At 40.5% G+C, this 24,411-nt stretch overlaps 4 protein-coding genes across 4 annotated transcripts in view; 1 reads left to right on the plus strand and 3 right to left on the minus strand.

Annotated features, from left to right (window-relative positions):
* Positions 1-2,604, minus strand: part of LOC118420169 (hydroxysteroid 11-beta-dehydrogenase 1-like protein A) — a 22,280-nt gene extending 19,676 nt beyond the window's left edge. Inside the window, exons 1-6 of the mRNA XM_035826881.1 lie at positions 2,470-2,604; positions 2,135-2,265; positions 1,849-1,960; positions 1,120-1,338; positions 487-653; positions 4-33 (exon numbers count right to left, since the gene is read on the minus strand). Of these exons, the coding sequence (XP_035682774.1) occupies positions 4-33; positions 487-653; positions 1,120-1,338; positions 1,849-1,960; positions 2,135-2,265; positions 2,470-2,557 (747 nt within the window). The 5' untranslated portion in view covers positions 2,558-2,604. The remainder of the gene's footprint in view (positions 1-3; positions 34-486; positions 654-1,119; positions 1,339-1,848; positions 1,961-2,134; positions 2,266-2,469) is intronic.
* A 5,025-nt stretch (positions 2,605-7,629) lies between these two features.
* LOC118419685 (hydroxysteroid 11-beta-dehydrogenase 1-like protein) lies at positions 7,630-12,748 on the plus strand. Its single transcript, XM_035826209.1, has 5 exons — positions 7,630-7,782; positions 7,946-8,057; positions 8,981-9,199; positions 11,348-11,514; positions 12,208-12,748. The coding sequence occupies exons 1-5, from the start codon at positions 7,711-7,713 to the stop codon at positions 12,388-12,390; spliced, it is 753 nt and encodes a 250-aa protein (XP_035682102.1). The 5' UTR covers positions 7,630-7,710; the 3' UTR covers positions 12,391-12,748.
* A 1,639-nt stretch (positions 12,749-14,387) lies between these two features.
* Positions 14,388-21,296, minus strand: LOC118419649. The gene is made up of 7 exons (XM_035826145.1): positions 21,091-21,296; positions 20,286-20,470; positions 19,821-19,906; positions 18,169-19,492; positions 17,209-17,429; positions 16,414-16,625; positions 14,388-15,068 (listed from the first exon to the last, which is right to left on the minus strand). The coding sequence occupies exons 1-7, from the start codon at positions 21,102-21,104 to the stop codon at positions 14,999-15,001; spliced, it is 2,112 nt and encodes a 703-aa protein (XP_035682038.1). The 5' UTR covers positions 21,105-21,296; the 3' UTR covers positions 14,388-14,998.
* Positions 21,297-22,281: 985 nt separating this feature from the next.
* Positions 22,282-24,411, minus strand: part of LOC118419709 (vascular endothelial growth factor receptor 1-like) — a 20,535-nt gene continuing 18,405 nt past the window's right edge. The window contains exon 25 of the mRNA XM_035826243.1: positions 22,282-23,685. Within this exon, the coding sequence (XP_035682136.1) occupies positions 23,530-23,685 (156 nt within the window). The 3' untranslated portion in view covers positions 22,282-23,529. The remainder of the gene's footprint in view (positions 23,686-24,411) is intronic.

Raw genomic sequence — 24,411 nt, forward strand, 5'->3', positions numbered from 1 at the left:
CGCCATAGCCAACATGTCTTCGTCTCCTGTTTTCTGTGGGTACAACAATTAAAGACAGTAACTATGATATTCGTCCTAAGATCACCTTATTTCCACTAGACTGATCGACCAAAATCGACCGTCGGACCAACAACACTTACCTACGTACCATATATCATTGAAATCGTTTGGAACGTTATGGAGATAGTGATGGTCGTACACACACACATACAAGCAAACACACATGTCCGGACCTCGAGATATCAAAACAGGAAGTTTCCCTACAGTATCGTAACGAGCCGTTAGGGGTCCCAAAATCTAATCATTTCCAGGTCTCATCAATACCTACCCATGTTACAAAATTTCAATACAATCCATCCAGGCTTTCTAGAGTCATGCTAATCTTCTAAACACACGAACGCTACCCAAAATATAACCTTCTTGGCGAAGATAAAAAAAACATACATCTATAAGCGTATTACACTCAACCCTACTTTAAACTCCCACCTTCATGAGAGAGTCGACATTCGGTGTGTGCACCAAGCCGAGCATGGCGATCGTGACCGACACGTTACGGTTAGCTTTCATCAGCTCCGCCCGGAGGCAACTGAAAAACCCGTCCAGTGCGAACTTTGCCGTGTTGCCATAGGAAAAATACATGGTCGGAATCCTTCCTGTGCGGAAAAGAGAGTAAAAAGATCGTCATTGTAGGCTGTAAAATTACATTGTGGTTTCTATATAGTGTTTATTTTCTCACAGAAATTTAGGCAAAAATCACGTAAAAAGTAGTTGAATGTGGGTTCGATTTCTGGTAGACCTAGGTAGATGTTCCGTCCTTGAAAAAGACGCTTAGCTTTACACGACTTTTGTCACCTCGGCGTAATAAAGACTTGCATTGCTATATAGGTAGATATTATGTCCGTGGAAAAGGCATCATGCTCCTTTCCGTACTCCGCTCAGGTGTGAAAATGGGCACTTGACTTCGGTTGGCCGGGGAGAGATGTGCTCCGCTTCCCAAACCCTCACCCTAGACACAGTGCAGAACAAACCACTGCCCCTACGGCTTCAAAAAGGCTATGGGACAATCTTTAATTTACCTATGCTTAATACAAAATAGAATTCAAGAAGACAAAGTTTTACCTCCGAAAGCAGACATGACCACGATGTGTCCACTGCTCTCCTTCAGTAGAGGCAGGGCCAGGGAGGCCAGCCGGACGTAACTGATCATGTTGATGTTTACGAAGTCCACGAAAAAGTCCATATCCGGGTTGTCCTCCCAAAACTTCAGGTTTTCAGCCAATTTACTAATTGGGCCCAAACTTGACCCAACGTGGTTAAGGACAAGATAGTCCAACCGTCCTGTAAAAAGAAAGAGGACGAAGGAAAATGAAATATAATTGTTACAATTGTTTCTTTTTTTGTTGTTGTTGTTTTTCTTTGTTTTTGATAAATAAGCACGTTCACGGTTCCGAGTGCGCATATGCAGCGACAGGAATTGTGGGTAATATGTCAAAGGTGAAAGCCCCTGACTAGTAAACAGTCCTCGTCTCGTGCATTGTCTCCGTTTGCATAGCAGTGTCCAAACGTGCTTTGTTTATGTCTCAGGGGCCTTCAACTTTGACATATTACCCACAATTCCTGTGAAGGTGAAGGCCCCTAACTTGTAAACAGTCCTCGCCAGGCTCGTGCATTGTCTCCGTGTGCATAACAGTGTCCAAATGCGCTTTGTTTATGTCTAAGGGGTCTACAACTTTGACATATTACCCACAATTCCCGTCGCCGCACATGCGTATTTGGAACGGGTAATTTTCTTATTGCTTGCACATTTCAAAAACTCCATTATATGTAGAGATAATTTTGTGTCCCTACCGAACTTTTCCTTGGCTGTTTGAATGGTTCTCTCACAGTCCTCCGCCTTCCCCATGTCCCCGGCCACGTAGTGCGCCTCTTGGGCTCCCAGAGACTTCGCCTTGGCCACAACCTGAACAAAACAAGTGCAAAAGGTACTGAGAAGGAGAATGAAAGACTGTTGATCGTTGCAGTTTGAAGAAAAGTATTCTACATTACATATTGTGGTAGCCTCTACATTGCACATTGCAGTTACCGTATACAAATGCCGAAACGTTATTTTCAGTCAAAAGAAAGAAAACATCACCTCCTTTAGTCGGTTCTCCCTCTTGGCTGTGATGAGGATCTTTGCCCCCAGCCGGGCGTACTGGTACGCCATCTCTTCACCGATGCCGGTACTGCAGCCAGTAATGAGGACTGTGGCACCTCGTATGGACTCTTGGGGACAAAACGGTGTGAACTTCAATGTATCATACAACAAATAGTGTATGTCTGTGTCTTCCAGAATGTCGCAATGTTGCATTTTCAATCTTTAGCAGAATGCGACAGGCAGTGCCCATTTGCCCCTCCCCTCCTAGACTGCGCTGTCACTGTTATTAGACACCCGGAAGAATGGTAAACCATTGGCCTAAACCAACATACCTGGATTGTAGCCGTCATAGCTCCAGTACACACCAAGGCCTACTGCACCCAACAGGACGCCCAAACTACCCCACACTAGCCGCGACATGTTGCATCAGAAAAGATTGTATGTCACAGAGCTGTTCAACTTGACATACCGGATTCCGGACTTGTCGAACAGCGTTTTGACGGGTAGGGGTGGAGTTGTCACACTGGAAATCCTTTGAGTCAACTATGCCTGTGCCTACCTTTTCCTTCAAGGTGAACGTGTTATTCAGGTAACGTAAAATCATTTCTGCAATCTGTTTAACGCCTGTAAACTGGCAAAATCTTATATTTTACCCCCCTTTTCAGTTGAAGTGGTCCCGTCCGTGTAAAAGAGTCAATGACCTTAGGGAGACAACAGGTAACAACAAAGAACAAGGTGCGGTCCGTCTACAACTAAGTATCTTGTAAAAAATAATTCTATTTTTAGTTCTTACTCATATCATGGACACGTATTTCTATACTCACTGCACTATATATCTACAATTATCATGATAGACATACCATTGAAACGAGACCCTCAGCACAGAAAATCAACCAAACATATGATTCTCTCTATCTATCCATCTTTGTATAGTTAATTAAGCCAAAAGCATCGGTATATACCCATAAAAACGCACATAAACAAACATGCATGTATGGCATGCATATGGAATAGCCATGTTGCAGATAAAAATTGAATAATGCAAGCCGGGAAATACAGGCGTCCTCGGTTTTTGTCGTCTTCTCAGCTTTAACAGCCTAACGGCTTTCTTACACTGAATTCCTGTTTAGCGGAGGTTTCCTTTCTTGCTGATTACTTCGTGTCACTTCCCTAACTAAAGATTGATCAGAATTAGAGGTTGATGAAGGTGAGGAGAAACATGATGATGCGATGTTACTATATGCTGTTCAACAAGTAACTGACAAAATAAACACTTCAGTAGACGGATTTATTAAGATATATATACGCAGCAAAGCGACGAAACAAAATCTTCTTGACAGATGTACTAGTATTACCACGAACAAAGTACGGATGGCAGTTTATACAGGTATCCTTCTATATTCGGCTGATACGCGCTTGTCGAAGGATGGGGCTATGAGTCGACTAGGGTATAGAAAGACTGCGGTTGGACAGGTGAGCTTTGTTGTTGTTATTCTTGCCCATCTTGGTTTATTTAAAACTTGCATTTTCTCCATGTGTCTTGGAAAAATAAGCTTACTTAGGTGTGCTATTATTCTTTTCCTCATTCTAGGACTTCTAATGGCTTTACAAATAATAACTTTAAATGCACAAGGGATGAGGGATGATACTACCAGAAGGAGTATATACAGATATATGAAAGACCAGAAAGCAGACATAATCTGCTTACAGGAATGCCATGTTAACAATGTTCTGGATCAAGAAACCTGGACGAAACAATGGGGGGGAAAAGCCATTTGGAATTCCGGGAAATCTAATAGGTGCGCTGGGGTAGGTATTTTGTTTTCTCCCAACACACAGTGGTGTCACACTAATGTTGTTACAGATCAGAATGGGAGAGTAATCTCTTGTGATATATATAATAAAAAGGATAAATTTAAACTATGCAATGTTTATGCCCCGAACCGGTGTGGCGAGAGGAAAAAATTCATTTAAGAACTTCCAATCTACTTACAAGGCTCTAACAATACCAACATGATCATATGTGGTGACTTTAATTTTGTCGAAGACTTGGTTTTGGATAAAAAGGGTGGGATTTCATCAGATGGTGCTGCAGGAAAAGTAGAGATGGAATCACTGTGTGCTCAATTTCAAGTATCAGATCGGTGGAGGGCACTGAATCCGACTCAACGCAGGTACACGTGGAGGAACAAACAGTGTTCAATACAAACTCGGCTGGATAGGTTCTACTGTTCTCAAGGTATTCAAATAAAAGGTTTCACTTACTTACCTGTCTCTTTTTCAGACCACGACGCGGTTAAGATGCAAATGGATAGTAACATTAAAAAGCAACAAAAAGGGCCTGGTGTATGGAAAATGAATATTTCTATTCTGGAGGACTGTGAGTTCCAACAAGAGTATGAGGAAGCTTTCCAATTTTGGTGTCTGTTGAAACCATATTTTGTAAATGAAAGGGAATGGTGGGATGAAATAAAAGTGAAATCAAAGAGACTGATCATTAAACATTGTTGTAGAAAGGCGAAAGAAAGAAGGCAGCAGAAGGATGATTTGACTAGACAAATCAAGGATCTTACGTATATTTTAGCACAGCCAAATCCCTCCACAACAACGGCAATGGATTTGGCACGAGCCAAAGAAAAGATGAATAGTTTATTAAAGAAAGAAGAAGAAGGTGCAAAAGTTAGAGCAAGGATTCAATGGATAGAAAAGGGGGAAAAGCCAACTGCTTTTTTCCTGAAGAAAGAAATTAGAAGGGGTAAGAAGAAAATAATTGAAGAAATAAAGAACAAAGATGGTGATATCGTGACATCCCAGGAGGGAATAATGGAAGTCTTCAGGGATTTTTATGTTGATCTGTTTTCTGAGGAGGAGATGGATTTAGAGTGCCAGGAAAAACTTCTTGACAACATACAAAATACTCTGCCGTCTGATGTAAAGGATTTTCTAGATACACCGTTGACAGAGGATGAGTATCAAATTGCCTTAAAAGATTTAAGTAACAATAAAACGCCAGGTGAGGATGGACTCCCAAAGGAGTTTTATTATCACTTTTGGCCTCTAATAGGTAAGCATGTTGTTCATGTTTTGAATGAAGGATTGATTAATCAAGAACTAACTTCATCCCAGCGAGGGGGTTTAATAACCCTAATAAATAAGCCGGGAGACCCGTTAGAGGTAAAGAACAAGAGACCGATCTCATTACTTAATGTAGATTATAAAATTCTTTCAAGAGCATTGACAAACCGCTTGAAACATGTGCTACAATTTGTCATCAATAAAGATCAGACATGTTCTGTTCCCGGAAGAAAGATTACAGACAACCTTTTAGATTTTAGAGACATTATCGAGTATATAAATAGTCATAATTCTAAAGCAGTTTTCATGTCGTTGGATCAGGAGAAAGCCTTTGATCGGGTAAATCATAAATACTTAGACAGAGTATTGCAAAAGATGGATTTTGGTCCTGTATTTCGGAGTTTTGTTCAAACCTTGTACAAGAAAGCTTATTGTAAAATTTCGGTAAATGGTTTCCTTTCTGATGAAATACCCTTTACAAGGGGTGTCAGACAGGGATGCTCACTTTCCCCTCTACTATACATTATTGCTCTTGAACCTCTTGCTTGTTTAATTAGAAATGACGAAGAAATAAGAGGTGTTAAATTGCCAAATGGAGATGAGAAGAAACTATCTATGTATGCTGACGATACAAATGGTATCCTTACAACAGATAATTCTATAAACAAATTGTTTGACGATATTAATATCTATGAGAAAGGTACAGGAGCCAAGTTGAACAAAGGAAAAACTGAAGCCCTCTGGTTAGGGCAATGGCGTGGGAGAAGAGATGAGCCAATAACAATTAAAAGATGGACATCCACAATAATCAAATTATTGGGAGTGTATTTCGGCAGCGGAAGAGTGATCAATGTTAACTGGAATGACAGGGTTAAAAAATTTAAAAATGCCTTGAGCAAATGGGACGGCAACAGATTGTCTTTCCAAGGCAGAACTGTCGTTTTGAATACACTTGCTGCCCCATGTCTATGGTATATAGCCCCTGTTTTCCAAATGCCTACCAGATATGCCAATGAAGTCGAAAAAGCCGCTTTTTCATTCTTATGGGGGGGTAAATCGCAACAGATTAAGAGAGACAATCTTTATTTACCCAAAGAACAGGGAGGTTTGGGAGTAGTCAACATACCAGTTAAAGCAACTTGTATGTTTGCCTTAAAGTTTAAAGAGTTGTGCAAAGATGACACAATAGCCTGGAAAGTTTTAGGACGATATTGGTTAGGTCTGTTTTTGAGAAGATTGGGCTATGTCAAGTGGACAAATACAATACCACATACGGTGGAATGGCCTCCTATACAAAATAGTTTAAAATCCCTAGTGGAATCTGTTAATAAAATGGATACTACCTATGACTGGCAAACTGGTGAACTGTCAAAATTATATGATCTTCTCACCAAACGATTGATTGTCAAACCAAAAATTGTAGAACAAAACCCAGCCAGGGAATGGAAGAGATTATGGCAAATGGTGCATAATGATATGTTGCCCAATTTTATCAAAGATCTAAATTGGAGGATCATACATCAAATTGTCAAAACTAAAAGTCTCCTTAAAGCATGGAAATATGTGGCAGATAACAAATGTGAATGGCCTGGTTGTGGGAATGTGGAAACACTGACACATACTTTTTTCTCATGCTCAAAAGCAGAGGAAGTGTGGTGTTGGGTCGAAGGTTTTTTGAGAAAATGGCTATGTCCTACTTTCCAAATTAGGAAAAAATATGTGCTGCTGGAAGACCCTGCACTTGTAAGTGGATTGTCTAAACAAAAAGAAGAAATAATCGCTTACATTGTCTCCATTGTGAGACACCAGCTGTGGGTAGAAAGATGTTGTATGTCTTTTGAGAAAAAACAGACAGCCGCAAAAGGAACAATTGTTACCCTGAAACATCAATATCGATTTTCAAAGACTCCCAAGAAGCGAATTTGTCAAGAAGTGGAGAACAAATACTCACTGGTTTGAAATTAAACAAGATAACGTTTGTTATCGCTTCTAAGCATAATCTCAATAGTAATTAGTGTATGTGTAGTCCTATCAGGTCGGAGGACTACGGTGTCTGTATTATTGGTGTGATGCTCCAATGGCAGGTGCACCAGTGAATCAATAAGTCGCCTGACCGGAGCATCACAGTGTATTGACATGTCTAAAGCTGGTCTATGCTGCCATGAGGCGAGGCTAGACTAGTATAGGTCACCTAGTTCTCAAATAGATTGACATAAGGATTTTTTCCCTTTAGTTTCAGTTTGTTAAGTTTTTAAAGGATTTGTTACTGCCGGTGCCATCTCCCTACCGTGACTGATTTTCACCACCATCGTATTTTTTGCTTCGCCCGTAGCCTATTGGAAGTTATTTTTATGTAGAAAGAATAGAACTGATGACCGCTATTTTTATGGGATACTGTACCTCGTTTTGTCACTATCGGTACTTTCCTCTGGATATCAGAGTCCATACGAGGAGCCACAGTCGTCATTACTGGCTGCAGTTCCGGTATCGGCGAAGAGATGGTGTATCAGTACGCTCGGCTGGGAGCAAAGATCCTCATCACAGCCAGGAGGGAGAACAGGCTGAAGGAGGTGATGTTTTCCTTCTTTGTTTCCTCACGTAACTATTCCTGCAGTCTTCTAGGTAGAAGAGATTTTAGCCGATACAATGACTATATATAGTCTCTAATGTCGTGTCTCTGTTTGTTTGTTTGTTTGTTTGTTTGTTTGTTTAATTCTTCGAATTCTACCACAGGTTGTGGCCAAGGCGATGTCCCTGGGAGCCCAGGAGGCGCACTACGTGGCCGGGGACATGGGGAAGGCGGAGGACTGTGAGAGAACCATTCAAACAGCCAAGGAAAAGTTCGGTAGGAAAACAAAACGCCGTTTCATTGCTGTCTTTTTAAAACAATTGATACATACATGTCTCTCATATTGGGTACCTACTTGCTGTAATAATACACCAAGGCGAATTATACTAATAAAGAATTGACTCGTAGCGCCTGGCTTTGTATTTTATTTTATATTTTGTAATAGAGTCCATTCCAAGACACCGTGCGGATGTTTGTTGCCATTGTTTAGAATTGATTTTAAAGTTTTGTAATTATATGTCTAGGACATTTGATACTTTAGAAATATATTTAACACTGTTTCAACTTTAGAAATATTTCCCTTGTCCTATTAAAGTTTGGAAATAATCATGGTGTGGAATTGGATACTTATAATGTTTCTAAATAATGATAACAGCATTCTACCATTATTTACCATTTTCTACCATTTTTTGTAAATGTTTCAGTGGGCTGGGAAGATAGCAATTCTCACATCCTTGCAAAGTATGGTTGGGTGCCATGCAACAATGGCCCGCCACAAAGGATCCACCAGTGCCCAGCAGTGAAATCTAAAAATATCCAGATGCAACCATAGGGCTTACTTTTATGGGGCAATAAACTAATTTTACCATTTGGCGAAGTTTACAAAATATTTGTAAATGTGAAATAATCACACAGAGGTTTCACAATTATTCTAAATAAAGATATTTTTGTACAGTTACTTGCAAAATATTTCTAAAATGTTAAAAGGAATTCCAATAGATGAGTATTTTCTTAGTCATTTTTTTTGAAAAGAATTTAATTATTGTGGCTCAGATATTCTTTTATTCAAAATAATTCGGACTAATTACAAATATCACCTAAAAACCCTCATGGTGACTTGGAATGGACTCTATATTGTCTTCTTTGCAAAGTTTTGCATTATCATTTTGATATAGTACGTTTCTTTCTTCTTACATCAGGAAGGTTGGACTACCTTGTCCTGAATCACGCGGGCTCAAGTTTTGGACCAATCAGCGAGAGGGTGACAAAGTTACAGACGTGGGACGAGGACCTAGACATGGACTTCTACGTGGACTTCATAAACGTCAACATGATCAGTTACGTCCGGTTGGCCTCCCTGGCCCTGCCTCTACTGAAGGAGAGCAGCGGACACATCACAGTCATGGGCTCCCTGGGAGGTATTTAATTCACCTTTATCCGCGGGGTAACCTATATCCGTTGTTCTTAAAAACGTATTTAGGGATATCAAGGTGACGGATGGTGGTCTCAAACTACAGCATTCTGAAACTAGAGTTCAACGAACCCATCTCTTCGCCAAATAATCATGCCTTTATTTAAGACTTTAAGGTCTTATTGTTCCTCACAAACACACAAACATTACCAAAACCAGACTGTGACCTAACAGATGACCTGGTAGCATCCCTGGTCAATCAGAATTTCATGCTTGTCAATTTAGACTTTGTCCCCAGTGTAAGGGCGTCCTCCAGCAAACCATCTGTATAACAGCTGTGTCCATAGATATAGGTCAAAATGAGATATATAGAGCACAGTTTATTTCTGTTAATAAGTTTTGCTGCAGTACCTTAGGAAGCCGCTAGGGGGCCCACTATCATAATTTATCTTCGTTTTCCTGACCCCTACCCACCTACCAAATATCATCAGGATTTTTTCAAGGCTTCTCGAGTTATGCATTCCACAAACAAAAGGACGCACACACTCGGCCTGCTACCGTCCTAACGGAAAATGCTACGTCAACTATTTTCGAACACAACCTTCCTTTCCGCAGCCGCTACTTAAATACTAAATATCATGAAAATCCATACACAGCTTCTTGAGTTATATGCTGTTGGCATGGATTTATGAACTTTCCTCATTAATTATGCAAATAAGCTACTAATTTGCATAATTAGTATTACATTGTTTAAGTCATCACTCATTCTATCTACATACCGAAAATCCTGATGATCTGTTTACACGTTCTCAAGTTATCCTCGTCCAAAGTTTGAACGGAAATCGGTGCCTGCAGTTCCCAAAAAGCCGCTAGGGGGTCCAAACTCACAGCACTTACTCTCTGTTTCAAGGGCTATCTACCACTCAAAAATCATGACCACAGCATGTCCAGAACACGAAGTGCCAAAATTAAAAGTTTTGCTGCAGTACCTTAGGCAGCCACTAGGGTGCCCATTATCGAACTTGACCTTCGTTTTCCTAACCCCAATCCACCTAACAAATATAATCAGGATCCATTCAAGGGTTCTCGAGTTATCTTGCTTACAGACAAACGCACTTACATACAAATCCCGCTACAGCACCATAGGTAAGAGCCAGGTAAACCATTTTCGCACTTGACCTTCCTCTCCAAAACCGCTACACACCTACCAAGTTTCGTGAAAATCGCCCAGCTAGATTTTGACTTATGCTGCCAAAAACAAACCGCAAAAAACATACCAAGCTCGCTGCAGTACCGTAGGAAAACGCCAGGTAAACCGTTTTCAAACTTGGCATTCCTTTCGACAACTGCTACACACCTACCAAAAATCACAAAGTTCCATCCACAATTTCTCGAGTTATATGCTGTTGACCTACATACAGACCCAAGTCAAGCAATCTCATACTCTTCTTGGCGAAGAGAAATATTGCAATTTGAGACCACTGTCTGTCGACTTGATTTCTCTAAATAGTTTTTTTTAAAGCAACGGATATAGGTTACCCCGCGGATAAAAGTTAACTAGCGTTAACGTCTTTAAGAAAACTTGAGGCACATCTTAATCAAACAATAAAGCATTTTGACCAATCTCTTTTTTTAGGGTAGCTATGCACAAAACGTGTAAATGTAGTCTAGTGGTCCATATAACGTTATATAGCTGTGTATTTTGTGCCGGATCGCAATTCTATTACACATTCGGTCGGTCAAATTCTACCATGTTACCACTGTGAGAGATGTGGACATCAACTAAAAATAGATACTCAAAGAAGGATTGCCGCCTGGGCCTGACAAAAAGCATTAGATTCATTATACGCTACGGCCGCGTTGCGCGTTGGTACACCCGATCCCTTTATCTCGGAAGTTAAGTAACGCGCGGACCGGACAGTGCTTGGAAGGGAGACCCCCAACCAAGGACGTCCGGATTGCTGTAGCCTCACGAAGCTTTCCACGAAATCGTCTTCCGGGAGGGACGTAAAACGGGGGTCCCGTGCTCGATCGATCGAGGAGGTGCCTCGACCACGTTAGACATAATTTGGGTACCTACTGGCTGGCAAAATACACCTGGTGATTATCATTATTATTACCAAAACAATGGATTTTCTTTCTCTCTTTATTTTAGGAAAGATGACGTTCCCCTACTTTACGTACATGAGTACGGCAAAGTTTGGGCTGGACGGGTTCTTCAGTTCCCTCCGTGTGGAGATGATGAAGACCAACAAGAACGTGACCGTCACCTACGCGGTGATCGGATTCGTGGCCACAGAAGGATCGGTCAAAATGGTCAAGGTACGCCGCTCTTCGATTTATTTTTGTTCATTAGCCCATGTTGATTTGATTACTAGTATATGGATGAGATCCACACGCGCATCAACTTTCGGTCGTTTCCAAAAATGAAATAAAAAGTTTCTAACCATAGTATAAATCGTCCAAAGCAGCTTTGAAATAAGCAAACATATTCCGTGGATTGCAAAAACAAATGTCTGAAATCGTGTGCTATTATCATACAATATTCCAAGGTCAAAGAAGATGTGAAAGAACAAAAATGAAGAATCTATTGTATGGTATAATGTATTCTGTGTGTGCAATCATTTGCTCAACCTTCCTGACCATTCAGATTTCATAATGAAGGAAACTTTCATTAAGCAGCTGAGTAGTAGTTGTGGAAACGAAGGTCAAGTTCAAAAATGGTTCACCTGGCATTTTTCGTCGGTACTGGAGTGGGCTGTGCATTTTTGTGTATTTCATTGTGGGCAGCATAACTCAAAAAGCTGTTGATAGATTTTAATGAAATTTGGTGGGTAAGTGGCGGTTATAGGAAGGAAAGTCAAGTTTGAAAATGGTTCACCTGGCATTTTCTGTCGGTACTGCACTGGTTTACCTGACATTTTCCGTCGGTACTGCACTGGGCTGTGGGTGTCTATTAACAGCATTACTTGTGGATCTATAACCTTCGTCAACATGCATTTTTCTATGTACCAGAAACTGCCTGATGGAGAGAAGATGCTGGAAAGTGCAGCCCCAGTGAATGAGACGGCCCAGGCCATTATCCGCGGAGGGGCGATCCGTGCCAGGGAGATCTACGTCCCCTCCTACACCTGGCTCATCTCCAAAATCAGACAGTTGCCCGACTGGCTGGAGGATTATATAGTCCTAAATCTTTAACGACTTTACATAGTCTATGGTGGTGTTAAGTGCGCAAAAACAAATTCATTAACAAGTCTATTTAACTTTTAAGTGCAAAGACCACCAAGTCTCCTATCTAAACATATAGAAAATATGAAAGAAACAGGCTGCCAAATGCCACATGCCTGAGGTTTAGTCCATGAAAAACTCACATTGGCAGCGTAGCCTATTATTTTAACAAAATCAAATTGCCATGTTAACTTTTCAGTGGACTAACTCTCATGGTCACCCTATGTTTGCCGAATTCTACAATCCATACCCCCATAGCAAGCGGTGTACCGAAAGTGCGAAAAGGAACGAAAAGGAGCGAAAAGGAACGAAAAGGAACGAAAAGGAGCGAAAAGGAGCGAAAAGGAACGAAAAGGAACGAAAAGGAACGAAAAGGAACGAAAAGGAACGAAAAGGAAAGTACTGAAAGTGCGAAAAGGAACGAAAAGGAACGAAAAGGAAAGTACCGAAAGTGCGAAAAAGAACGAAAAGATTGGATAGGAACGAAAAGGAACGAAAAGGAAAGTACCGAAAGTGCGAAAAGGAACGAAAAGGAACGAAGTATGAAGCAAAGTGAAATAAAATCGATGGGAATATAAGGTAACGGCACTGTGATCGGCAAATGCATTTGCAACGGACTTTATTTTTGCATTTTGCGACTTGTTCCGCGAAATTCCTAGAGCTCCAATGGTTAAACGGCGAACCGGCGGGAAAGTGCACGCGTGGAAATAGCTAAATACAAATCAAAGGCGATGGGCGGAGTCACGAATCAGTGCGTCTCGGGTTCCCACGCGGGCTGTCACAGATCAAATTCGGGGGGAGGGGGGTAAAAGCCGCTAAGTAGCGCGCCTGAAAAACGTTTGACGGGTTGACATTCTGGTGTAGATTATTTTTCTACGGTCTCAAAAATGTCACAAAGTCGTTTTCTAGTGGTCCCGGCCTAAATTATATGTGGCCCCGGGCAATCGGGACACCGCGTTGATTTCAATTCGAGGTCTGGTTCCAAAGACTTTTTCTGTAGAACCCGCACGGGAGACGTGAGTCAACGGCCAAATCTCTCCGTAGTTTCCCAATATCCTTTGCACAAATTCCTCACGTTGTCCTTTCTTCCCGCCAAAATGATGAATACTCATGGCACAACGTGATGAAAACTCCTTGGTACAATCACTACAATGTATACATGCCTATCCTTTCACACCTTTTCTTTTGTCGTGAACGAGCAAGAAGATATGTCTCCAGTCTCCAGAAAAACATGTTGTGGGCCGTGTTGAAGGGAGCTGTCATGCTAGTGGGGCAGCAGTTTATTAGCATATCATTCCAGGCCGGATTTCTATTAGACGTAAACAATCGCAAGAATTGCATGCGGTGCTCCCATCTTGGGAGAACAGAAGTCATCCAAATACAACAGCAACGCTACAATCTTGCCTCATTCTGAAAATGTACGTTAATCGATATTTATCTATCACCCGCCAGTAACTGAATTTTAGTCCTTACTGTCTTATCTCAGTTCTGTTTCCTTGTATTTCGCTGATCTTCAGAGAATAATTTAGCCACACAAACACAACAGTCTAAAACAGCGCCGTAAAAAATTCATATTGCCAAATTCTAAAATAAAACACGTTTTAAAACACGTTTCATAGGCTTCTAACGCCCGCCGTACCGGTTCCTTATATTCTCATTGATTTTATTTTAGTTTGCTTCATACTTCCTTCCTTTTCGCACTTTCGGTAGACCCATAGCAAGGCCTGGTGGAGGCTATTGAATAACTTATAAGTGACTTGTTACATGTTGGATATTCTTAAATTCAATATAAAGACGTATATATAGCTACATTGCTGTTACACTGTAAAAAGAAGTATTTTACTTAAAAAGTAATGTAACAACCGTAATTTTAAGACATGAAAATTATGTCGTTATTGATGATATAATTCTCCATGAGGCTTTTTATAGTCTCATTCCTTACTAAATCAAAATTTTACAGACTACTGTAAAGGATATAAATACATCAACTTTTAATTAAAACTTTGGCAATGTTGGCTGAATAAATGACATAGTTGTGTCATATACATGTATATGTGTACGTGCACTATTACAACTACATGTTATATTATGTATAACAAATGTCAAATAGTGCTACTCAACAAGAATTCTATGGAACTTTTCTACTCTATGAAAGACTGTCATAACACACTAGTATGAGGTGAGAATATAGGCTATACATATATGTACTGTAATTTTCAAGAACATTCTTGTAAATTTCTAACAGTTTCATCTCATATAGGTGATATTTGAAGCAAAATATGACACTGTCACATTTACATCCATGTAGACATAAGAAAACAACTAACACTCATTCACCTTTATCCGTGGGATAACCTATATCCGTTGTGTATACTAGGGTATTGGGGAAGGTCAAGACAATAGACAGTGGCTTTTAATTGCTTTTTTGCAATACTTAAAATAAATTATAGTTTGAAACCACTGTCCGTCGACTTGACATCCCTATACATATACACCCTGTTTCAAAAACGGATATAGGTTATCCCACAGATAAAGGTGAACTAGTGTTAGCACAATTGAGTTGGGAATTCACAGATGATCATCTGATGCCCTTGGTAGCCAACTGTGCTGCCACTCTCTCTAGATACCCTGGGTCTGGGTAGCCATTTCTGCAGGAAGAAAGCACATGTTGGAGTTATTTCCCAATGCAGTACTGTATTCGGTACTTTTGAAATAGTTTCATCAGGTTGGTAGAGTATAGGATATAGGAGAATTCTTTTTACACAACCAGCAGGTACTTACATTGCTTACGTTTCGATGTCTCTCAGACACCTTCCTCAGAGCTTCTAACTATAGTTCTGCTTCTCACCGCTATATGTAGCCGATGTAGGTGGCGCTTTTGCGGTGAGAAAACATTCGCAAAGGAGGTGATCTGGATAAGAAAGCCAACCCCAGTGATGGACCGGGACGAGGGGGATACAAGCTTAGCTACGTTTCGGATTGTTTTCTCATCGCAAAAGCGCCACCTACATCGGCTACATACATTGGACTGTATGGCGGTGAGAAGTAGAACTCCAGTTAGAAACTCTGACGAAGGTGTCTGAGAGACATCGAAACGTAAGCAATGTAAGTACCTGATAGTTGTGTAAAAAGAATTCTCCTATATGCTGTATTGGTACTGTATTAAGACCACCACATGCAACTGACCATAGCCTTCCTACAACCTTTCTCTGACCATAGTTGATGGTGAACGATGTCATCTGGGGTCGGTGAAGCTGCTAGCTACTTGTGTTTGAACGTTGTTTGCATCATCCCACAACGAATTTTGACAAACCAATATCAGGAAAGTCATATTCTTCTCCGATGCAATCAGAAAATTTAACTGGAGCTATACAGGGTTCTAGACAACACCCAGCCAAGTGCCAACATTGGTTGGGGAGTGATTGGGAGCTGCCATGGAAAGGTTCTGAGTGTGTAACCAGAGCTTAAGTAGGCATGCTAAAGCAAAAATTAAAAGCCCTTGCTGTTTTGTCATAGCCTGGGTACCATCCGGAAAATAGTTTGCTCCTGCATTTATTATACACTATGTAAAGTCGCTTTTTGCTCTGACATTCATTATATACTGTTGCTTCTCTGATGTTGCGTCTGGGGTCCTTGACCACGTTAATGTCTGGAACCGTCCAAATTTTGGACAAGGGCGCTGATTGGTCCCTACACATGAGTAAAGTAAGGAATTGGTTCAAGTGCTCGTTCGAACAGGCGTTCCAACATAAAAAAAGCCCTCCGTTCGCTTGCGGGAGGGCCTATTGTCATCAGTGTCATCAAACAAGCGCTCTAGAACCCATTCCTTAATTCGCTCATTAACTGAAGTAACCACCAAACGGTTTGAATGCGCACGTCTCCAGACAAGTAGCAGAAGCGAACATAGGAGCGAGCTACTACCCGAATGATACCCAGGCTAATTTCATCATAAAACAACAAAAAATAAAAATTCACTTTTGATAAAGCACATACACTTTTGGCCCTCCATATGTGCTTGATTTCAGCTCAATGTCACTGCAGGCCACTTTATCACTGCCCCCTCTTGATGCCCTGATGGTGAACATCAGCTTCTGGTTGAAGGCCTTCTCCAGGAGATGCAGAACTCTTAACCCATCAGAAGTATACGGTAGGTAGGCCCGGTACAACATGCCACTGTAGCGCTTTCCTGGATTGGGATGCTCCGGCTGAAGATTAAAGATAAGGTCACGGTTAGGCCAAACATAAATGTTGTGTTTGTGGTTACCCAATAGCCTGGCTGCCAGACTGTTTCGAGGGCCTTACCACAAGCCAAATCCTTGGCTATAGGGCCAAAATGCCATCAAGTAAGTTCTTAGGTCCCTGAGTCAATTATTCCTTTTCTGACTTATCTTCTTGGAACTTTTTGTGAAAAATGCCCCTGCAATTCCAGAATTAGATGCTAAGGGGCCCAAAGTTATGTCACTCCTTTTCGAGTACAAGAGCTATCTTCCACCTAGAAATTGTGACTATTATTAATAGCATGTCCAGAACACTGTGGTGTGGAAGTTCAGCCCAAAATCTTGTCATTTCCAGTTTTCGTCATAACCTACCGATACACCAAATATGAAACCAATCCATGAAGCCATTAATGAATATTTCATGGCCTGATAGTAATAAAATGTTGAATGTTCTTTCTTCGAACTCTGTTTATGTCATTGTATACAGGGTACGCCTGTAAAGTAGTGTGTTAACAATGATGAGGGTACCTATCCTGTGTGAAGAAAACAGAAACAAAATAAATAAACTTACCCCATCCTGAATTCCATCTTGAAAGACAAAGTCTACGAGGATGGCCCCAAATTGGTGGTAGCCTTCGAGAGACACGTCACTACTGGTGGAATTAACCTTCATCCTTCCTTTAGGCTGATTGGTCAACACCAGACTGGGCACAAAGGTCAGACAGACAGGGCACCGAGGGTCATTCTTCAGTGCCCTGACTAGGCACTTTGTGCAGAATGTGCCCTTGCAACCTTAAGAAGAAGTGAAGAAGTTAGCTTGAAGATAAACAGCTTTGCAGGATAAACTAGATTTCCCCGGTATTTGGAATAAAAGCCGCTGGAATAAAAGCTAATCTTACAGCATTGAAAATTAGCATATCAAAGCGATAAACATTTTCAATCATGTCATAAACCAGTAAACCAAGTTTGTATATGCATAATTGTATGCATATACATATAATGTAATATATTATATCAAGGTGTAACCTAGTATACTTGCCAAATAAGTGAACAGTCCACTGAACCGATCACTGCAATGCTGACACGTATAGCCTCTACCAGGCTATGTAGATCGGTGGTCTAATTGTAGAAATTGGACAAATAGAGTCTATAGTACGCTAGGGGGTCGGCCAGTAGATAATGTTTTTACTGTTTTTACTATTTGTCCATTTTCTACAATTAGACCACCAATCTACATAGCCTGGTAGATGCTAGACACATATACCACACAAGTGTAATGCTAGTTCACCTTTTAATCCACCGGGTATTACCCACCATATATGATAGATATGGTGTTTTTTACTTTTCGACTTTATATCTCTACTTCTAAATGCCCTGTTTTCAACAGCAATGGGTACAGGTTACCCTGAGGATAAAGGTGAACTAGCATGAACAGTATTCACATCACCAGGATCTGATCAGTGGACCAATCACCCATTCAGCAAGTGTACCAAGAATATATATATATACAAGTATGGGGTTGGACAGTAACCTTGGCTTCTGCAGGGGAGATATGTTGGAGGGACTGATACTGTCAACCAGCATCTATAGCAGATGGGGTCCTGCTGGGTGGTTACAGTCCTTACTTGGTCTGCTTTCTTGCCTCCAACAGTAGAATGTCTTCCAGACAAACTGCTTACTCGTAGCTTGGAAGACAGTTCTTTCTCTGTTGACAGCGACATGCCATATTGGGCATTTGTGGGACTGTTTTTTACCAGCTTTTTCTTCATGACCGAGTAATCGATTGTAACATTTGCTGATTCAAAATCCACGGTGTGAAAACGTGGTTTAGCCAGTTCACTTAATCTCTGCGTCATCTCTCGTGAGAACGATGCCGCTTCATAGTCGCCCCCCTCCCGAGCTAGAGTCTCTGCAAACTCGCACGTGCTCTTGGTGCTTGCCAGACTGATCTGCGCTCCCTCTATCCCTGCTTCTATCTGTTTTTTCCTGCATCCTACCTCTGTATCAATACAGGCTAGAAGTCGATCGCCTTCTTCCTTCACAAGTGTAAGAAGAGATTGTACGGTACTACGCACATTCTTACGTGCTTCCTCCGCATGTTTTAAGAGATGTTGCTTCAAACGCTTCTGGGCGTCTTCTTCCCGGTGAAAGAATTTTATTTGGGCCTGGCATTGCAGTGTGAGGTCAAGGATCGCCTTTCGCTTTTCTGTAGCCACTTCTTCTATGCGTGTGTAATCGTGCTGCGCGTCTCTGTGTTCGAAAAGGGCACATTCGTTACATATCGGTGTCTCGCAAGTCCTACAGTAGAGCTTCAGGATTTCTCCAGGATGTTTGGAGCACAGTGGAGCTTTCCTGTCCCTGAAGATGTTGTCGTATTTTCCTATCTTGAGTTCCTCGAAGGTGAAGAGCGTGTGACCCTTGGTTGCCTTGACGACTCGATGCGCCGACTCACACCTTGTACAGAGGAACTCTGCACACTCCGAACACCTAGATGTGGCTGCCTTGCCTTCGTCACAGTTTGTACAGTGGATGCCATCTTTACTGTGCCGGATGTAGTTTTGCTCTGCTAAGGCCTCTACTAGACTCTCCATGAAGAAATTGTCCTTTAGGCCTGCAACTCCGTTTTGTGGTAGAGTGACTTCGTGGCAACACAGAGGGCAAGGAAAAGTCTCCTTAACATTCCTCTTCACCCATTCTTGAAGACACAGTGTACAGAAGGTGTGAAGACAGGGGATGAGGATCTTGGGTTTCTTGAAGATGTCACAACAGATTGAACATTCAAGGAAGTCATTGCTGATTCTTGCAGGCAAATCAGTCTCTCTGGTTCCTGTTGTAGCTTGGGACTTGCCATCTACCTGTTAGAACAGAAACAGTTTCTTATCTTTGAGTGTAACCACATTTTGGAAAATACACCCAGTCTTGTTTTTAGAAAATACTGTATCATAACTGATAAAATGAGATGAGAGAATTTGAAAGTTGATAAGACATAAAATTTAAATACGTTAGTTAAATATGTTAGTAGACCCTGCATGATGCTTATCAAGCTTCTTTCTATTGCACAGAAGTTCTTGGCATTATGCATTAGGTTTGATTACAACAATTTATAAACAAAAAAAAAGAGCCCCATATTATTATGTAATGTACATTTTAAGAAAATAAAACTCTTGCAATGCCGTTTGTTACCTTTGTATTTTCTGGAGGACTCCACCTCTGAACTTTTACTTCAACACCATTCAAGACATGCGGCTTTCCCAAAACTGTCTCCACAGCTTTAAAACAAAACAAGTGTGTAAAATGTGTGTAAAAATACATGTATCTGTATTTGACATGCATGTATATAAAACCATACATGGACCTGACCTCTGATCCAACTTTTGGGCATAACACATAATATTTAATACTTCAAAGGTGAAAGGAGGTATAACACTGAAACATTATCCCCATATAATTCTGAGTGATTCAAACAACCCTGCAAATCCTAAATGTTCACTTTGAAGTCAGACACTCACCAGTAACTGTAACATTAGTTGCTCCTCAAATTAGCACTCGCATATAGACAGACCAGTTTGGTCCTATTTTCTGTATTGCACTTGACTAAGAAAGTGGGGAAAAAATCAACTCTACCCTAAATGACATCTTATAAAATACCTGCAGGATCCAGAAAGGTGACCTTTGCCTCAGTCTCTGTTGCCATGATGACAGACTCCACTGTATTTCCGGAAACCCAGGCGATCCCCATGAAGTGGTTCTCCAGCTTGTCCCTACTCACAGTCTCGGGGATGTCGGACACCAGAATGGACCTGCTGGCTTCATCCTCCTGTTGCTGAACAATTCTTGAACATTCATGGTAGCGTTTTAGAAAATTTGTCAACGTTAACGTTACAACCGGAAACAAGATGGGGCCTGCACGACATTAAAAATAATAAAATTACCAACATAACAACGATGAAAACAAATAACGTTACACAGTTTTGTGACAAATATTTCGAATAAAATTAAATTATACTGTAAATGCATTTAAGTTCGCGGGGATTTAATTTCGCAGTAAAAGCGGGAAAAAGGACTTTTCGCGGCAGCAACATGCACTGTAGTCTCTTACTGCTATGGAAAAATGTTCGCGAGGAACAATAAACCACCGCGAAAGTTTCTGCATTTACAGGATACCATTTGGCTCGCCCCTGCGGCGTCGCCAAAAAGCACAATCCCCTTTAGGCTGCCGAATTGATATAGTCATATATCTCTAGCCTTCTATACTACTTATATTGTAACGTGACCCACACAACGGCCGGCCTGCCATGAGAGAGGTTTGTATTGAAGAAAACTAGCAGTCTTTGGTCCATGCAAATCAATAACGGCATCATTCATGGAACTGGAAGTGCTCCGCAACGGGCATCTCCTACGGATCACAGCTGTGCTCCAAGACCGCTAGTCTTTTATACAGATCTTTACTCACCCGCCAGTGGCCATGATGTCGTCCTCTTCCTTCGTTTCACCCACGGAGGCGTTCTTCGAGTATCTTTATATCGTCTGCCTGGTCACAACATGCTCACAGACGCGCCGTATTACTTTTCAAATCAAGATTTGATACATGAAACAGCTAACAAACAGAAATCTGACGCGACGAAATGCACTGTTGCTTGAAACCACGCGGAGTCGGCACGGCTCAAAAGAGACATCTAACGGCTAAAAAGAGTACTGCAACCACATCGTCATTCAGGCGGCTGCAGTACTTCAACTAGCCGTTGCGTGTCTCTTTTGAACCGTGCCGCCTGTGCGCTATGTTACTCGTACCTTTCCAAAACCAAAAGGACTTTGCTTTCCGCACATTAAATCCTTGCATCACTAGATTCATTTCTTAACGTAAAGCCATACAACAAGAAAGTGTAGTGAGCAAGATAGGTTTTATTATAAGCAGACCGGATAAAACTTTTCTATAATAAATAGATATAGATTATCGTTTCGATTCATTGAGTGATTAATATGAAAACTATATTATTGATCTGAAACTATTTTGTGGCTATAACAAAAATAACGTTACATGGTGAGGGTAAAGTCTTCCAAGAACACTTTTTTTAGAGATACAACAAAATGAGGCATCAACACGCAAGATAACTTGACACAAAGTTTCTTATCTGCTTTTATTTACAATATGCAGTAATAAAAAATACAAAGAGAACATGACATACATGTACATTAAGCACATTGTGTCTTACATAAGAAGCTTGGGTACCACAGATCCATATAACGTTAACATTGCATGTTGTAGAAATGAAAATTTTAACATAACGTTACATGATTAATACATTATCACTATGCTAACAATTACATGAACAATGCTGGCTGCCTTTGATATCAAATGCTATAAACTGAGTTATACCAAAGTACCAAAAATGTCTAAGAAACTACGAAAAAGTTTACTTGCTAATCTACTAATTTCTCCAGTATTTTTTGCATCCAACAACCTTTAAGAAAAGCACATTCTGAGACATACGAAAAAACAAAGGCCTTTGTTCTGAACAACAAACCTGGCCTGCAAGCTTGTTCAGTTGTACGGAAAAGTCAAAATCTGCCTGCTTATAAACTAATACAGGTCAAAGAGGTTATATGAGATCATATACTACCTCCTTGCATACAAAAATGTAGGCTAAACAAATGATGCTTTTAACATACTTATTGTGCCAGCAAGATAATACATTCAAAAATTCAAAAGAAATATCATATAAAATTGAAAGTACATGATGAGTTGCGCTCAGCTCAAAATTTATGAAGTAATGCATTTGAAAGACAAACATTCATTGTCTTAAGACAGACATCTCACAAAAAGTCACTTCAATCTTTAAGAAGTGAGGCAGTGACGTAGCTGGGCTAACTACTGGTTTCTAGCCAGTATAGACAGGAATTTTTTAAAAACACATAACAGTTACATTATCTTTGTACACTGTTTCTTCATATCAGCTCACGAAATATTACAAAATAACATTAAGTTCAATGCCTACACTACATACAAATGTAGTTTCTAAGTGGTCTACCCGGAATTATACTATTACTTATCAAAGCACTTACTTCTTTTACTAAATTGTTCCTTTTGAAGGTTTATATCATATCATTTTATGTACAGAGAATACAGAAAAAATTGGTCACTCAATGTGACTGCTATCCTGAAGAAAAATTAAACTGACAATTCAAAATACAAAGTCAAAATACAAAATACATTAAGTTAGAGCAAAAAAACACTTCACCACCAACAAAAGAAGTGAAGCTCTCCTCCAGCTAGTACACATGTACATATGAAAGGACTAAAACTACACTACTTAGCATATTATGCTTACTACTCTGTTATATATACATCTTTACTGCAGGAACACTACTTTAAAATGTATTGCATGTTGTCCCTCTTGTTACATGTAAAATGTGTGTTAACTAAATTTATACTGTTGACCAGTACTCTACAATAGAGAACTCCACAGTGAAGAATCTATCTCCTAACTTCATTATGAAATTCTTATACGTGTACATTCATTCTAGATGTTGAATCAAAAAAGACTTTCTTAAGTATGCTGTTAGCCTCAAGAGAGCTGCCTCTAACAAATGAGGTATTTGTTCATATGAACTGCAATTGAACTTGATGTAGACAAAAGCAAAATCTAACAGATATGTAAAGACAACTATCATTAACTGATTATTCAATGTCATATAGTTGACTGAACGTTTCGTGGGATGAGAAAATTCCATGGAAACATCTTCAATGCTTTGTTACAACACAACAGTACTAGTAAACTGGTAAAGTGGTACATGTTTCTTGCATTATACAATTTTGCACAGTCAGACTTTACAATGTAATTAAGTGTGCAACTAACATTTAACATTTAGCATTTCCATTCAGAGAAACGTCTCACACATCTGTCGTGACAACCGTGTTGTAGTCCGGGGGTGCTTCGTCGTAGGAGTGGAATCCACTGGAATTGTGGGAGTCGCTGGAGGAGACGGAGTCGTTGCTCTTGCTGCTTCCTTGGCCTTTCCGAACACCCAGGCTTACATTGGGTAGGGCCTGTAGAGAGAAAATACCACAAAGGGAAATGAGCAAACGAGTTGAGCATTGGTATGTGGCTTTTCAAAGCAGAGATCGCATATAAAATTCTTATTTTAGTCCATTCGGCTCTACTCACTGTATGCAAGCAAACTTTAACTTGGCATTTCTCTTTACTTAATAAGCAAACAAGCTGAGAGCATGACACTGCCAGCATAAATCATAGGAATGATGAGTCTTGCAAGAGTACAATAATTCAAATAACAATAGCAGTAATAATCAAATCAAAAGAACAACAATTTAGCATTGCAGGGACTGTTATCACAAAAGCATTAAAGTCACAATCCCAACTGCAGTTTTTCAAGTTCAAAGAAAGCAATGTTTGCCAGAAACTTCTAAAAGTTTTGTCCAACACCATATGCATGGCATGTGTTCCATGCTGCACATAAGATATACATGGAATATCAGATTTGAACTTCCTGTTGCCTTCCAGTTCCATTAGAATACAGCACCAGTTGTCAATGATGAGGGTCTGCATGCCTTTTTGTGTTAGGTGTAGCGAGCAATTTACCAGTCAGCCATCCTAAATTTACTTTTAATCATAGCCATGTCCCCCACATGCAGACCCTCTGTGCAGACAAAAACAACAGGCACCATGCCATTCTACAACAGCCATCCTCTACATCCATTCCACTCTAAGGCAGGTCCTGAGAGAGGACAGCTATTGTCACTTAAGCCCCGTTTACA

The sequence above is a fragment of the Branchiostoma floridae genome, chromosome 7 (genome assembly GCF_000003815.2).
Source record: "Branchiostoma floridae strain S238N-H82 chromosome 7, Bfl_VNyyK, whole genome shotgun sequence".
Lineage (NCBI taxonomy): Eukaryota > Metazoa > Chordata > Leptocardii > Amphioxiformes > Branchiostomatidae > Branchiostoma > Branchiostoma floridae.

Excerpts from the sequence above, each read along its gene's own strand:
- LOC118419685 (XM_035826209.1), top strand. The coding sequence starts at position 7,711 with ATGGTGTATCAGTACGCTCGGCTGGGAGCAAAGATCCTCATCACAGCC. Across the intron at positions 8,058-8,980 it reads AACAGCCAAGGAAAAGTTCG|GAAGGTTGGACTACCTTGTC; the intron begins GTAGGAAAACAA and ends TTCTTACATCAG. Across the intron at positions 11,515-12,207 it reads GATCGGTCAAAATGGTCAAG|AAACTGCCTGATGGAGAGAA; the intron begins GTACGCCGCTCT and ends TCTATGTACCAG.
- LOC118419649 (XM_035826145.1), bottom strand. Across the intron at positions 19,907-20,285 it reads CACCTTTCTGGATCCTGCAG|CTGTGGAGACAGTTTTGGGA; the intron begins GTATTTTATAAG and ends TTTGTTTTAAAG. Across the intron at positions 17,430-18,168 it reads TCTCCCCTGCAGAAGCCAAG|GTTGCAAGGGCACATTCTGC; the intron begins GTTACTGTCCAA and ends CTTCTTCTTAAG.